The 15,223-nt window shown below is 39.0% G+C and overlaps 1 protein-coding gene across 1 annotated transcript in view; it reads right to left on the reverse strand.

Moving 5' to 3' along the window:
• Positions 1-15,223, reverse strand: part of LOC121487415 (acyl-coenzyme A synthetase ACSM4, mitochondrial) — a 29,252-nt gene that overhangs the window by 4,188 nt on the left and 9,841 nt on the right. The window contains exons 4-10 of the mRNA XM_041749108.1: positions 12,376-12,583; positions 6,747-6,890; positions 5,786-5,942; positions 3,703-3,782; positions 1,624-1,747; positions 821-901; positions 593-694 (exon numbers count right to left, since the gene is read on the reverse strand). Coding sequence (XP_041605042.1) covers positions 593-694; positions 821-901; positions 1,624-1,747; positions 3,703-3,782; positions 5,786-5,942; positions 6,747-6,890; positions 12,376-12,583 — 896 coding nt within the window. The remainder of the gene's footprint in view (positions 1-592; positions 695-820; positions 902-1,623; positions 1,748-3,702; positions 3,783-5,785; positions 5,943-6,746; positions 6,891-12,375; positions 12,584-15,223) is intronic.

The raw sequence follows: 15,223 nt of genomic DNA on the forward strand, positions 1-15,223 counted from the left end.
TGACTAGTACATTGCACATACTATTTCCAAAAGAATATAATTTTTTTTAGGGCACCTGGGTGGCTCAGTCATTAAGCATCTGCCTTTGGCTCAGATCTCAGGATCCTGGGATCAAGCCCCATGGGCTCTCTGCTCATAGGAGAGCCTACTTCTCCCTCTCCCTCTGCCTGCCACTCCCCCTGCTTGTGTTCTCTCTCTCTCCCTCTGTTAAATGAATAAATTCTTAAAAAAGAAAAAAAAATTTAAAAGGTGGTTCCTACTGTAGAATACTAAAGGTTCAAGAGTATAATGAAAAGGAAATCCCAGTTCCACCTCTTCTGTCCCATATCACCCCCTCCCTGCTCTCCGCAGCTTGCCTAGTTGTCTTTTCTGGGGACGAGCATGACAACTGGTTTCTTACACATAGAATTTAATCTTTACAACCCATAGGAGATTGGTGATATTCTCCCCATTTTACAGTTGATGAAATAGACTTGGATTTTGTGACTTGCCGAAGGTTACACAGCAACACATGGTGGATATGAAATTTGTACCCAAGTCTAAATACCACCTTTCTATTAACTTATGAGTAGCACATTCTCCATTCTTGTACCACATATTCAGAGAAGAAACAGAAGGGCCTTGTAGACTTCAGTCTGAGGGCAATTTCCCCTTCTTTGCCAGGTGGTAAGACGTTGCCATTTTCATCTATAATCTAGAATGAAAGAAAATTTAGGTTCCTAAAATTTTCTTTTTACAAAATGGAAACAGGTTATGAATAGTTATACACTGAATAGCAGAAAACTGTAAAACATTCTTTGTTGAAACAGATATTACCCACCTGGACATCATAGGGTAGTACTCCTTTCCCCATAGAGCCTGGTTTAATTTCTTGTCCTTTCTGATTGGCACAAATTATTCCCTATTGAGAGAACATGTTTTATATAAGAATATAAAAATTCATTCTCTGTAGCTATTTATATCATGACAATACAACATAAGAGTCAGTTTTGACTGGACTGATTTTCTTGGCAGGCATGCTTGTCATATATATGTATATATATATACACATATACACACACATTATTTTAGAACAGTGCTTCTCAAATGTGAGTATATGTCAGAATCATCTGGAACATTCATTGTTCAAGCACAGATTGCCAGGCTCCATCCCAGAGTTTCTGATTCAGTAGTTCCGGCTAGTGTGGATGTCTGAGAATTTGTACTGCTACCAAATTTCCGCATGCTACTGATGCTGCTGGATTTTGGACCATACTTTGAAAACTGCTCTTTTAGACTAAGGGTGCCATTTAGTGGTGCCATCTTGGGATAAATTCCCCACTGGGGCTCCTCTGGTGTCCTCGGTACCGCTGAGAAGATGAGCCACATGATTCTGACTCTCTCCAACCTAGCTTTTAAGACTTCTGAATGGGGAGAAAACAGAAAGACTGCAGGGAATAATCCTAATTCCCCTCTAGCCAAGCCTAATTGGGCAATTCAGAGGTTCTGGTAGTTAATGGCAAGGTAAAGTATTCTAGGAAACTCCATAAAAATTTAGAGCACCGACAGGGCTCTTCAGGGGCTCATTCTGCAGTTGAAAGTCTCCCAATATGCTAAAATTTCAACATTTCTCATTAAACATACCACTTCTGTCTGTCCATAGCCTTCATACAGCTCCAGCCCAGTTTGTACCTTCCACTGTTCCAGCACTTCTGGGTTCAGTGGCTCCCCTCCAGTCAAGCAGTGCTGTAGTTTCTTGAATTTATATCTGCAGACACAGAGTCTCATGGGGTCTTTGGGGGGAAGAAGTCTGAGTAGCCTTCATTAAAAAATTATTAGGACGTTCTAACAACAAGCAACTGAGTTAGAGAAGGCAAGTGTTAGGAAGGTTCATTCAGCAAATATTTTTGAGCACCTACTATCTTGCCAGACATGGTTGTAGATTATGTGGGGCATGTTAGTGATTAAAGTAAAATTTCCAGGGACGCCTGGGTGGCTCAGTGGTTGAGTGTCTGCCTTCAGCTCACGTCGTGATCCTGGAGTTCTGGGATGGAGTCCTGCATCAGGCTCCCTGGGGGAAGCCTGCTTCCCTCTCTGCCTCTCTCTCTGTGTGTCTCTCATGAATAAATAATACAATCTTAAAAAAAAAGTTTCTATACAGAGCTTGCATTTTAGCAGGCTGTTAGAGGGGAGAAAGTAGGATAAAATGCTGATAATAATCTTAAGCAGTTATTATGAACCAAGTGATAAAAACAGCTAACATTAATTGAGCATTTACTGTGCTGTGAGGGCTTTAGGAGCACTCTCATAATCCTCATGTCCGTATTTTACAGATGAGGACATTGAGGCTGGGAGAACTTAAAGAAATTGCCAGAGGCCTCATGAAGGGCTGAGTTGACTACTCTGCACTTAATATTTGTGTAGTGTCTCCCCAAGTGGGCCACTTACATTGAATTCTCACCAGAAACCCATGAGGCAGCTCTTAATCCTCTCTCATGGATAGAATTAAGGGATACTTACTTAGATCATCTTGAGTGTTTGAGGTCTCACTAGTAGTAAGCAGTACAGCCCCATTTGTTTAACTTTGGAGATTAAGCTTTTCACTACTGGCCTTACTACTTTGCTGCCCACTTTCTCAAGTGAGAAAATCTGAAACAGCTGGGCTCTGATGCATTGAGGTCTCCAAGGGGCAGGACAGGAATTATGCCTATTCAAAGTAACCCTTGAAAGCCCTCAAACTACTCTTGAGATGTGAGCAAGATGCTCACATTTTGAGGGATGCCTAGGTGGCACAGTTAGTTGAGCATCTGACTCTTAGTTTTGGCTCAGGTTGTAATCTCAGGGTTGTGAACTCAGGGTTGTGGTCTCAGGATCTTGGGGTTGTGAGATTGAGCCTGTGTTGAATGCCATGCTCTGGGGGCAGAGTATACTTGAGTTTCTCTCTCCTCCCTCTGCTCCCTCTACCACACGCTCCTTCTCTCTCTCTCTCTCTCAAATAAATAAATAAATAAATAAATAAATAAATAAATAAATAAATCTTAAAGAAAACAAAGATGCTCACATACTGAGGGCCACAAAAGAGTTCACCCTGACTAGGATAAGAGAGGTTTCAGATCTGCTTTATTTTGTTTCACAGCACTCTCTCTCCTGGGTGTCCATACTTGGGGGGACTGAGGACAGGTGAGGCTGCACTACTTAAATTGTTTCTCTCTTCCTTTCTCTTTCATGCAGTCAATTCATATTGGTTAAGTATATATACATTGCAAGTTCACTAGGGGTTCAGGTGATTTGGATAACTTGATTACAATCCTCAAGTCATAAGACTTACATTAACTTCTCTTCAAGGCAGTATAAATGCAGTTATATTTTGGGGTAGAGGGAGGTTAGTTCTTGGACTGTAGGGTTCTGATTTTCCCTGAAAAAACATTTATTTGCCCCTTAGAGGCTATTTCTAGGGGAAGCTGAGAGGCAATTTGGGCAATATCTGCAGACATCTTTAATGGTCACCAGGGAGGTTCTACTGGCATCTAGTAGGTGGAGGCTGGGTAGTATGCTGCTCAACATCCTGCAGTACACAGGACAGCCCCCAACAATACAGAATTACTCGGTCCAAAAATGTGAACAGTGGCAAGACTGAGGAAACTTGCACTGAAATGGGGGAGATCTGTGATGCTGGACTGCAGCTTTTGTTTATGCTTCAAATGGAGGTTTCCACTCAAGTACCTTTTCAGATCTTTCTGCACAAGCATCCGGTACACAGTGGGAGCACTGCACAGGGTTGTGATGGGATAAGTCGTGAGTGTCTGGATGATGGAGAAAGACAATTGTCAGAAATGGTTAATTAGAGGCCACAACTAGAGCTGCTGTCTGCACCCCCTCATCCTCTTTCATGACATTTCCATCATATGACATTACTAAGAATCAGAAAGCAAGTATTTATTAGTTGTCACTAGTGACTGTATGTCTGTTGGGAATTTACAATTATTGGAAAGAAAATGTGTATGTTACAGTAATAGACATACACAATCAACTTCAACTGAAAGTAAATTGTTGAATTTGAGACGAACTCCAAAGTATGAACTGGTTTATTCTACCTCAGGGCTGCAAATTACCTTTCACGATGGGATTTTGAAACCTCCTGCCCATATATTCCTACACAGTACTCACTCTGAATGTAAACTAACCTACCAAAACCTTCCGACACTCTTTCTATAAAAAAGATCAGTCCTGGGGCACATGGGTGGTTCAGTCTTAGATTAAGCCTCCAACTCTTGGTACCTCCTCAGGTCAAGATCTCAACGCTGCGAGATAGAGCCCTGTGCAGGCTCCACCTTCAAGGTAGAGTCTCCTTGGGATTCTTTCCTCCTCCCTCTCCCCTTCCCTCTGCTCCTCTCCCTGCTTGCGCATGTGTGTTCTCTCTCTAAAATTAAAAAAAAAAAAGACAGTCGTTTTGCGTGGATTAATTAAATGCATTAGTAAGGCATTTTTCAGGTCTTTCCCTAACTTTACGATTTGCCCCACTCATTTTACCTCCAGCTCCTTGAAGAAAATAATAACCTACACATGTTGAATCTAGAGATACTCATGTTCTAGATGCCCTATTTCTAGAGAGATTCCACTACATCAAATAATAAATTGACAGTTTGTATTTAATTTAAGCATTTGAGAGAATCCTTTCAAGATGTATTTCTAGGCTATCTGGATTGTCAAAGATCAAGAAAAACTTTTGATCTGTAAGTGAGCATTTCTACTGTCTGTACTTGCTCCCTGGATTCCAACTGTTCTTCATAAGTGTAAATGCATGTAACTAAGAATAAAGTTTTTAGAGCACTTAAAATACACTATCTTTGTAAACTAAGAATATTCCTTTTTTTTAACTAAGAATATTCTTATTTCCTAGACTTAGTTAATATCAATACCACATATTATATTATCAATATGCCTTATTTAATATATTAAATAAGATTATTACAATAAGAATATATTATATATTTTACTTAAATATTATATAATATTTAGTATTTTATTTTAAAATTCTTATTTCTTAAAATGCAGGTTTTGTAACTGCAAAGTTAGTTTATCTACTCAGGGCCCTTTGTAAAACCTGATGCAGAGGTCCCAGTTCTTATGTTACCCACCATTTCTGTTAAGACCCTGCAGCCATCTTATCAGACCAGTTAGCAAAATAACAGGGTGAGTACAGCTTTTATTCACACACAGGTGTGGTGTTTAATAATATGTATTTCATTAAACATAATTGTTTTTTCATGGTTGATAATTGGCCTGAATCACATCTTTCTAAAGGCTAAAGAAATCAGAGCAATCTGATACCTTAATCTAGCTGTGTCTGGCGGAGAAGCAGCATGCCTGATTTCAAGACAAATATTGGGTTCTGAGAATTCACAAACTGAGAAGCACAGAGTTAGGGGAAAATGGGAAGGAGCCGCTCTGGGAGAAAGGCGATTCTACCTTCAATCTTCTCTATACAGGGTTTTGGATTTATCACCTATTGTTTTTGTTTCACTGAATCAGAAACCAAAGATTTGTTTAGACTTGAGACTCATAATCTGTTATTTAGAACCTCTCAGGTGGGATGTGAGCAAATCCTGAATAGTTTGAAGCAGGAGAGTGTTGTAGGTGTTCCTTCTCTATTAAATACATTCAAAAGCCAAATCCCCAGATACTTCATTTCCTAAAATGGAATGATTTCCAGAAACCTAGGAAACTATATTCTGAAGAATCATTTCTTTGTGGTTTTGGCAGGGAAACGAAGGGAGAGATGTAGTAGCTAGTAGCCATGACTTACATCCAGGAAGGCGTCAGTGTCAAGCTGTGCCATCCGATGTACAAAGACACAGGCTCCCTGAAGCCAGGACGAAAACACACTGCCAATGGCAGCCTTGATCCAGCCAGTGTCAGACACATTCCATATAATATCTGAGGACTTCAGGTTTAGCCAATACCTAAATGATATGGGGAAGCAACAAGACAGACCAAAAAAACCCAAAACAAAATTTTAAAAGCAGGAAAGCAAAAAAACTCATATCTTCGAAAACTGGCCAGAACCTCAATGGCTACAGAGAAGGGCCAAAAGAAGCCTGAAGGCAGGATGAGCGATTCTAACTCCTACTTTTGTTAGAGGACTTTTTCAGAATCCTAGGTAATCAAAGTAGAGAGGGAGGCTGGGTTTGACATGATATTCTGAGTTTGTTCATTGATGCAACAAATATTTATTGTGCAAATATATGCTAGGCAGAGTAGTGAGTGAGATATACCATCAGATATTTGCTTTTACTTTAGGAAGACATATAGTAGATAAACACACAATAAAATAAGAATATAAATCAGTATCGTAATTTCAAATAGTGATAAGTGCTCTGATGAAAATAGGAAAATGTGATAGTTTTAGGATACCTAGGAAGGCCTTTCTGGGTGGGTGAGTTTACCTGGCAGTGAGAAGGAACCAGACATGCCGTTGTGGCATGGGGTCAAGGTTGTTTCCTGTACATCACCCTGTACTCATTGTGACAAGTGAACTCCTTAATCCACATCACCTATTTAACCCATACATTCTTGCTTGATCAGTTGGTGAGATGGTGCCATTTACTGAGCCTAATTAGGCTGGGCAGGGGCATAAAGGGTTCTGTTTTGTAGATGTTACACTGGAGAAATCTAATAGTCATCCAAGTGGAAGTGTCAGCTAGGCAGTTGGATATACATATTGGCAGCTCAGGGGAGAGTTTAGCAAAAACAGTTTCCCTCCCTACCTTCCACAGATGGTGTACCCAATTCCGAGGCTGCTCTGAGAGTGTAGGGCCATCTTGGGATAGCCTGTGGTCCCACTCGTGAAATAAATGGCCATTGGTTCTTGACTTCCTGTCTCCACACAATTGTGCTCTGAAGAGGCGGATCTGTAAAATATGGGTCCCAATATGGTAGCTAAAGATGGCAGACCAGTTTAACTCTGAGATTATAAATATACATATATATATATTTTTTTCTCTCTGCTACTTATGCCCCTTTGATACCAGAAAGCAGTTAATAGAACAAAACTTAATCCAAAACCTCCTTGATAGGAATTTCTCAATAAATCCTAAAGGGATTTTGTAGATCTTTGCTAAGCTTTAATAATTCATTGCTCTCTCTTTTTAAGCACCACCTCTGTATAGGCCACGTTGACAGCCAAGATGACTTTCAATATCAATGACAAAAGGATGTGTTTTTTATTTACTTAAGCATTTTTTCTAAGGTTTTTTAAAATCTACATTTAAAAAAATCAATAATTAATCTTTATGAATTGTTTATTAACATTTCAGGAGTTTTTATACTTAAAGGAAGATCTTTTAGATCTTCTCTAAAAGAGGATTTGAATCAAACATTTTAATACTTATTATTCAGCATCTTCAACATCACTGGCAGACACAGTCATGTGCTTACCATATAGCATCCCATTCTTCTTCCTTGCACTGATAAAACTCATTTTGTTCTGGTATCAGGCAGTCATATGCTTCAGGGGAGACTGTTCCTTATATAGCTCCAGGGAGTGAATCTTGATTATCCTAAGCCAATTGTGGTAATTCTTATACCAGAGACTGATTTAGGAATGGGCACATGGTACAGTTATGGTCAATGAAATTTAAAGGCTTTATGGAAAAAGTTTCCTTAATACAAATCAAAACCACAATGAAATACCAGCTCACACCTGTCAGAACGGATAACATTAACAAATCAGAAAACAGCAACTGTGGTGAGGACGGGGAGAAAGGGGAATCCTCTTACATTGCTGATGGGAATGCAAGTTGGTGCTGCCACTCTGGAAAACAGTATGGAGTTTTCTCAAAAAGTTGAAAATAGAGCTACCCTATGGCCCAGCAATTGCACTACTAGGTATTTACCCCAAAGATACAAATGTAGTGATCTTAAGGGCCATCTGCATCCCAATTTTATAGCAGTAATGTCCAAGAGAGCCAAACTATGGAAAGAGCCCAGAAATCCACCAACAGATGAATGGGTAGAGAAGATGTGGTTTATATACGCAATGGAATAGTACTCAGCCATCAAAAAATGAAATCTTGCCATTTGCAATGACATGAATGGAACTAGAGGGTGTTATGCTAAGTGAAATAAGTCAATCAGAGAAAGACAGCTATCATATGATCTCACTCATATGTAGAATTTAAGAAACAATATAGGATCATGGGGGAAGGGAGGGAAAAATAAAATAAGATGAAATCAGAAAGGGAAACAAACCATAAGAGACTCTTAATCATAGGAAACAAACTGAGGGTTACTGGAGGGGAGGGGGTTCTCGGGATGGGGTAACTGGGTGATGTAATGAGCACTAGATATTATATAAGACTGATGAATCACTGGGACACCTGGGTGGCTTAGTGGTTGAGCATCTGCCTTCAGCTCAGGGGTCCTGGCATTGAGCCCTACATCCAGCTTCCCACAGGGAGCCTGCTTCTCCCTCTGCCTATGTCTCTGCCTCTGTGTGTCTCTCATGAATAAGTAAGTAAAATTTTTTAAAAAGACTGATAAATCACTGAATTCTACCTCTGAAACTAATAATACAGTATATGTTAATTAATTGAATTTAAATTAAAGAAACAAAACCAAAACCAAAAGGAAAGAAAATGTTTCCTTGTTCTAAAAAGAGTCATGAGGAAGTGTGTGTATTTAACATGGGTGAGTGGGAGAATCACATGCTTTACCAACTAAACCAACCAGGTGCCCCTCAATAATTATTTTTAAAGATACACTGTAATTCAGCAGTCAATAAAGAGCATTCAAAAAAATAGATAAAGAGCATCAAATTATGTTCAAGGAATATATTTATCAACTTGTGTGTGGGAACTGGAAAAAGGGGGATTTTTTTCACAATATTTAATACTGTGGGGGAAAAAAACCACTATTATTTTTAATGCTTCTTCACCCAGTGTGGAAAATTTTAATGTAAGGCTTTAAATTTTCTGTTTTCTTTTATCCAAAAGAGGATGCATTGCAATGTGTGGGTGACAAGGAGATTTTCAATTAGTGATTTCATTGTCTGACTGACTCTCGTTGGACACCTGAGTTTTATTTTTCTGGATTTTCCAGAACTGATTATATGTTGATGACTTCCACATTTGTATTTTTAGCTCCTTGAGTCTAAGACTCCTGTATCTACCTCCTGCTGGACATTTGGGTGTTCACAGACCCCTCAATATTAGTATGTCCAACTTTCAACTCTTTCTCCATCTGATACTACCTAACCATCTAGCCATCTACCTTAAAAAGCAGATCAACCTTGGTTCTTTCCTTTATTCTCTAAGTCCAATCAATCTTCAAGTCCTGCTACTTCTTTACTTTGCTTCCTTCCCTTATCCCATTCACCAGAGCACGGATTCAGACCCACATCTTCTCCCCCACTAGATTTGTCCCAGAGTGGCCTCTCTAATTCCAATTCGATTCTTCTCAAATTCATCCTCTCTACAGCTGCCAGAGAAATTGCATTAAAACCGTAAACTGACCCTACTTCATTTCTTAAAACTTGTCAGGCTGGCTTCCCTTGTTTGTAGGTCATGTTAAAGATTTTAGCATGGCATATGAGATCTTTATAGGAGAGGCCATAATCTGGCTTCTGCTTGTCCTTCTGGATTCCCTTCTGACTTCATATTTTGTCCTCTAGCCAAAACTGAACACCTCAGGATTATTTTTGCCTCCATATCTTTGTTCATTGTTCCCTTGCCTGAAACACTGCTTCAGTCCCCTCAGGACCAGAATCCAGGGTCTTAGACCCACAGGGAGGCTCTTTTTACTAGGATAGGAAAAGAGAAGCATCAGTCTGGCCCATAATTTTGACCTTTTCTTTATCTTAATGTGAACATTTTAGAAAACGTTCATGGACTTCTATCCTTGGGAGCTAGAAGGAGAACAAAAGACCCTTTGAGTAGAAAACCGACTAACAATGATGACATTTGCCTAGTTTTGCTACATGGGGTTTTCTGAAAGACTAAATATTGGCAATAATAGCTGTCTTTTCCTTAGTTTTTGAGAAACAATCTATAGCATTTTTGGAGTTATGATGTTCCAAAGTTGTTTGAAATAGGGATTCCCTTTATCTTGAAAACTGTCCCTCAAACGTGCAAATTTCAATTTAAAATTCATGTGAGTTAGAAGTCTTTTCCTCTGAGTTTTGTGGCATCTTTAAGGTTTCATAGTCACTCCATGGCATGTTATAGAGTTGTTGAGGGCAGGGGCCTCTGAAGTAGGGGTGCTTGCTGCCCAGGGGTATATAAGACACCTAGGATGAGAAAGAAACTAGGACTTCAAATGATACGTGTTCTATTCATCCACAAAAGTACACGTATATAACTTATAATACATGTATTGGGGAAGTGTGTTAAAAATATTTTATTATTGGAGATCCATATTCAAATAATCTGGATACCATTACCTTAGGGAATCACTGCACTTCTGAATGACTTTATTAACTTGAAAATAATAAGACTAATTATAATTACTGTAGTATTTATGGAGTGATTACTCTGTGCCAGGTGTCATGCTAAACACTTCACATGCATCATCACATTTAATTCTTCTACAACCCAGTGAAGTATATACTATTTTTATCCCCATTCTGTGGATAAGATACAGTTTCAGAGATGATACTTGGCTTATCCAAAGTTACACATCTATCTATCTATCTATCTATCTATCTATCTAATAGCTTATAAAAGACAGTAATAGGATTATCTGGCATAACCATTCTCTGGGAGAGTATTTTGGGACTGACCATTAGAATTTGGTTTATATTAATTAGTAGTATAACATTTCATTTCAGCACAAAACAAAACAAAAAAAAAAAAAAAGAAAAGAAACAAAAAACCCTGCCCTATTACATTCATGATCTCTTTCTTTAAACTTTTTTTTTTAATTTTTTTTAATTTTTATTTATTTTTATTTATTTATGATAGTCACAGAGAGAGAGAGAGAGGCAGAGACACAGGCGGAGGGAGAAGCAGGCTCCATGCACCAGGAGCCTGATGTGGGATTCGATCCCGGGTCTCCAGGATCGCGCCCTGGGCCAAAGGCAGGCGCCAAACCGCTGCGCCACCCAGGGATCCCAAACTTTTTTTTTTTAAAGATTTATTTGTTTATTCATGAGAGACACAGAGAGAGAGGCAGAGACACAGGCAGAGGGAGAAGCAGGCTCCTCACAGGGAGCCCTCTTTCTTTAAACTTATCTGAAATAGTTTATTAAAAAGAAACTATTGAAAGATAATATCATTCATTGACATTTTAGTCCCCCCCCCTTTTTTTTTTACAGTTTAGGAAACACTTTCCCACATATTAGCTTATTTTATCCTTAAAACAACACTTGAGATATGTGCAGCATAATTATCCCTATTTTACATATGAGGAAACTTAAGGTTAAGTGATCTGTTTTGTTCATTCAATTTTTCAGCAATATTTCTTAAGTACCAAATATACCAACTATATGGTAGAGTGATCAACTAAACAGATAAACAGTGCCTCTTCAAAAAAAAAAAAAAAAAAAAAAAAAAAAAACAGTGCCTCTTCCTTCTTGGAGCTTACAGTTTGGATCAGACGTTGGCAAACCTTTTCTATAAAGAGCCATATAACAAATATCTTAGACTTTGTGGGCTATATGGTCCCTGCTGCAACTACTCTATTCTTATAAGATGGAAGCAGCCACATGGGTGTGGCTATGTTCCAATAAAACCCTATTTACAAAAACAGGTGCTGAGCCTGAATTGGCCCATGGGCTCTATTTTGGCAATCTTTACTATAGAGGAGAAAAACACAGTAAATAAGGGAACAGATGACTGGATGTGATATTCAGATAGTGATGAGTGCATGAAGGAAACAAGGTAAAAAAAAAAAAAAAAGAAAACAGGGTGATATGATAGAGTGGCTTGGAATTCTACTGTAGATAGGATGGTCAGAGACAGCCTCACTGAGAATAAAACATTTGAGCTAGAGTCTGTTGGAAGGAATCCAGGACTAGGACTGTTGGAAGGACTAGGGAAAAGCATTCCAGGCAGAAGAAACAACAGGTGCAAAGCCCCTGGGGTGGGGCATGTTTGAGGAATAAAAAGGTAGCCAGAGGGAGTCAAGGCTGTGAGTGTAGTGGGAGATGTGGTCTAGAATTAGGCCAGGGCCAAACCATGCAGGATATTCATCACAAGCCATGGTAGGAGGTAGGGAAATGGAGGCAGAGCTACATCCTTTCCTCTGTCCTTAAAAATCTCCTATTAGGTGATTCTTTTATGGGAAGGAGTCTAAATCAACTGACACTATTGTTAAGTCCTTGGAGGCAAGGTGACACTGAGATACAGTTGTGATTGGTGTTATTGCTGGTACTGCAGATGAGGTGGGGAAAATACTCACTGAAATAATTCCTGGAAGTTGAGCCACCCATCCTGGCTGTGTGAGGACACCAGGAGTTTGGTCTTCAAGTTGGGACACTCTGACATGATGGACTCCACAGCTGGGACCACGTCCTCACTGACCACAACACACTTGGCCTTGGATGCTTGCAGCCGATAGAGAATGTCTTTAGCTGTCAGCTGGGTTGTTCCTGGCATGAAGATCAGCCCTGGGAAAGAGAGAGCCCTGAGCTGAGATAGAAATCTTGTCCATTAGGTAACATTGTGGACTATGGAAATGGGCTTTGTGCTTGGGTGGGGAGGAGCTATGAAATACAGCCTTTGGTTACTCCTGTCTTGGTCCCCAGGGACATTCCACAGGGCCTTAGAGAGGGAGATCTCTTAGAGCAGTGGCTTCAGAGTTTGACAGTCTATGAGTCTAATTCTGTCCTTGTGACTTACTAGCTTTGTGACCTTGAACATGTTACTTGATCTCTCTGTGCCTTCCTTTCCTTATCTGTAAAATGGGGAAAATAATAGTAAGTGTCTGGCATATAATAGGCATTATAATGGTGGGCTATCATTATGTAACATTTTTGTGGAATATTTGAATCATTATTATGTCATACTTAAATAACACTTTATAGGTCATAACACATTTTCAGGAACATTATTCAATCTTCTGAACCAATGGTCCTCAAAGTGAGTTCTGCAAGGTAATCCACTGAAGATGAGAAGAAAAATTAGAATAAATTTATTTTTTATAATGATTTATTTATTTGTTCATGAGAGACACACAGAGAGAGGCAGAGACAGGCAGTGGGAGGAGCAGGCTCCTCGCCGGGAGCCCGATGTGGGATTCGATCCTGGATCCTGGGATCACGCCCTGAGCCAGAGGCAGATGCTCAACCGCTGAGCCACCCAGGTGTCCCAAGAAATTAGAATTAAAAAAATTTTTATTGAGATATTAGTATTCTTTATATTTTTATCTCATCTTGTGTATATTTTATAGCATGCATGCTATATTGTACAGAAGAACAATAAAAATAATTATATCCAGATGGGAGTGATGTGTATCCCAAATATTTTCTTGATAGATTTTGCAATCAGAAGAGCCTAGAGGCCACTGTTACAAGCAGCCATGTTGGTCCATGCAGTTGGGATATGATATTGAGTCACAGCCAGTGAGTGGCAGAGTCAACTTTCAAACCTGGGTCTTCCCAGTGGTCTGGAGTTGTCAAAGTTTACCTATACTCCTTTCTCAATGCTTAGTATATCTCACTTTTCACTCCATTCTAAACACTGGCCTGAGATGGCCCTGCTTTTAAAATACCTGTTCCTTATGAGAAAATCATATGGGAGAATTAGATGAAAGACAGAGAGAAGGTGGTTTGCACTTTCTAACGTGAATCAGCAAGGAAAAGTGAAATGTATATAAAGTGTTACGAATAGCCACTACCATTTATTAAGCACTTATTATGTGTCTGCTATCTCATGTAAAATCAATCCCAGGACAGAGACATGACAACTGGCCCAAGGGTCCCAAAGACAGTAAGAGGTAGAACCAGGTTTCAAAGACACCTTTCCTAGGCTCCCAAGACCTGTGCTATATAGCAGACTACTTATTTCTTGGAGAATTTCCTGGTGAAATGGGAGATGTGGATTTGAATTCCTAGAAAGGAGACAATATACATTGAATGTATATATATTCAATAAAAAATATATTTTAAAGATTTTATCTATTTGTTTATTTGACAAGAGAGAGAGAAAGAACAAGTAGGAGGAGCAGCAGAGGGAGAGGGAGAAGCAGACTCCCTGCTGAGTGGGGAGCCCAATCCAGGGCTTCATCCCAGGACCCTGAGATCATCACCTGAGCCAAAGGCAGACACTTAACAAACCGACTGGGGCACCCTCATTGAATATATTTTAAAACTCTCATATGTCATCACCTCTTGAGAAAATGAATAAATATATGACATTAAGGAAGTTAATTAAGAAAATACCTTATAGGATCTCAGATAGTACACTCTATATAAAAATATAAGATTATTTATTTTGCAAACACTTGTTCTTAATGGCTCAGAAATTATTAATATTCTTGGTAGATTTGTGACATGAATGTGTTCAGTGGATAGTGTGGGGATTAAAGAAAAGTTCTCTTGTGGATTTCATGCTGTACACACTTTATAGTAAAAGCAAAATATTTTGCCATGTACAATACAAGCATCTCAATATTTACTCAAGAGATTTAATAATTCTGAATTAGAAAACAATCCTCAGCTGCTTGCTTAATATTTAAGTAACTGAATGTTTTGACTATTCAGCTTGTGGGTTTGTTTTTAATCTTGGCATTTCGCAAATTGCTTAAATTATGTTAAGTAATATTGATTACATTTTTTTTTTAATTTTTATTTATTATTTATGATAGTCACAGAGAGAGAGAGAGAGAGAGAGAGAGAGAGAAAGGCAGAGACATAGGCAGAGGGAGAAGCAGGCTCCATGCACCGGGAGCCCGACGTGGGATTCGATCCCGGGTCTCCAGGATCGCGCCCTGGGCCAAAGGCAGGCGCTAAACCGCTGCGCCACCCAGGGATCCCTATTGATTACATTTTTAATGACAAACCACCTTTAATCTCCTTCCAACTCACAATTGGTTTCACATTTCCAAGTTCCTTTTTATCTTGAATGCAAAAAGAATTTTATCTATTGCTTTTTTAAAAAAAATTAATATTGTCAATAAGAGCATTTTTCAACCCTATTATGAAATCCTTATAATTGTCTTTTTAATGATATCATGTCAACTTGAGGTATCATAATTTCATCTAACAATGAACATACCTCTTTAAATCTTTGCTAGCTAAGTCATAATT

Source organism: Vulpes lagopus, chromosome 3 (assembly GCF_018345385.1).
Source record: "Vulpes lagopus strain Blue_001 chromosome 3, ASM1834538v1, whole genome shotgun sequence".
NCBI classification, from domain to species: domain Eukaryota; kingdom Metazoa; phylum Chordata; class Mammalia; order Carnivora; family Canidae; genus Vulpes; species Vulpes lagopus.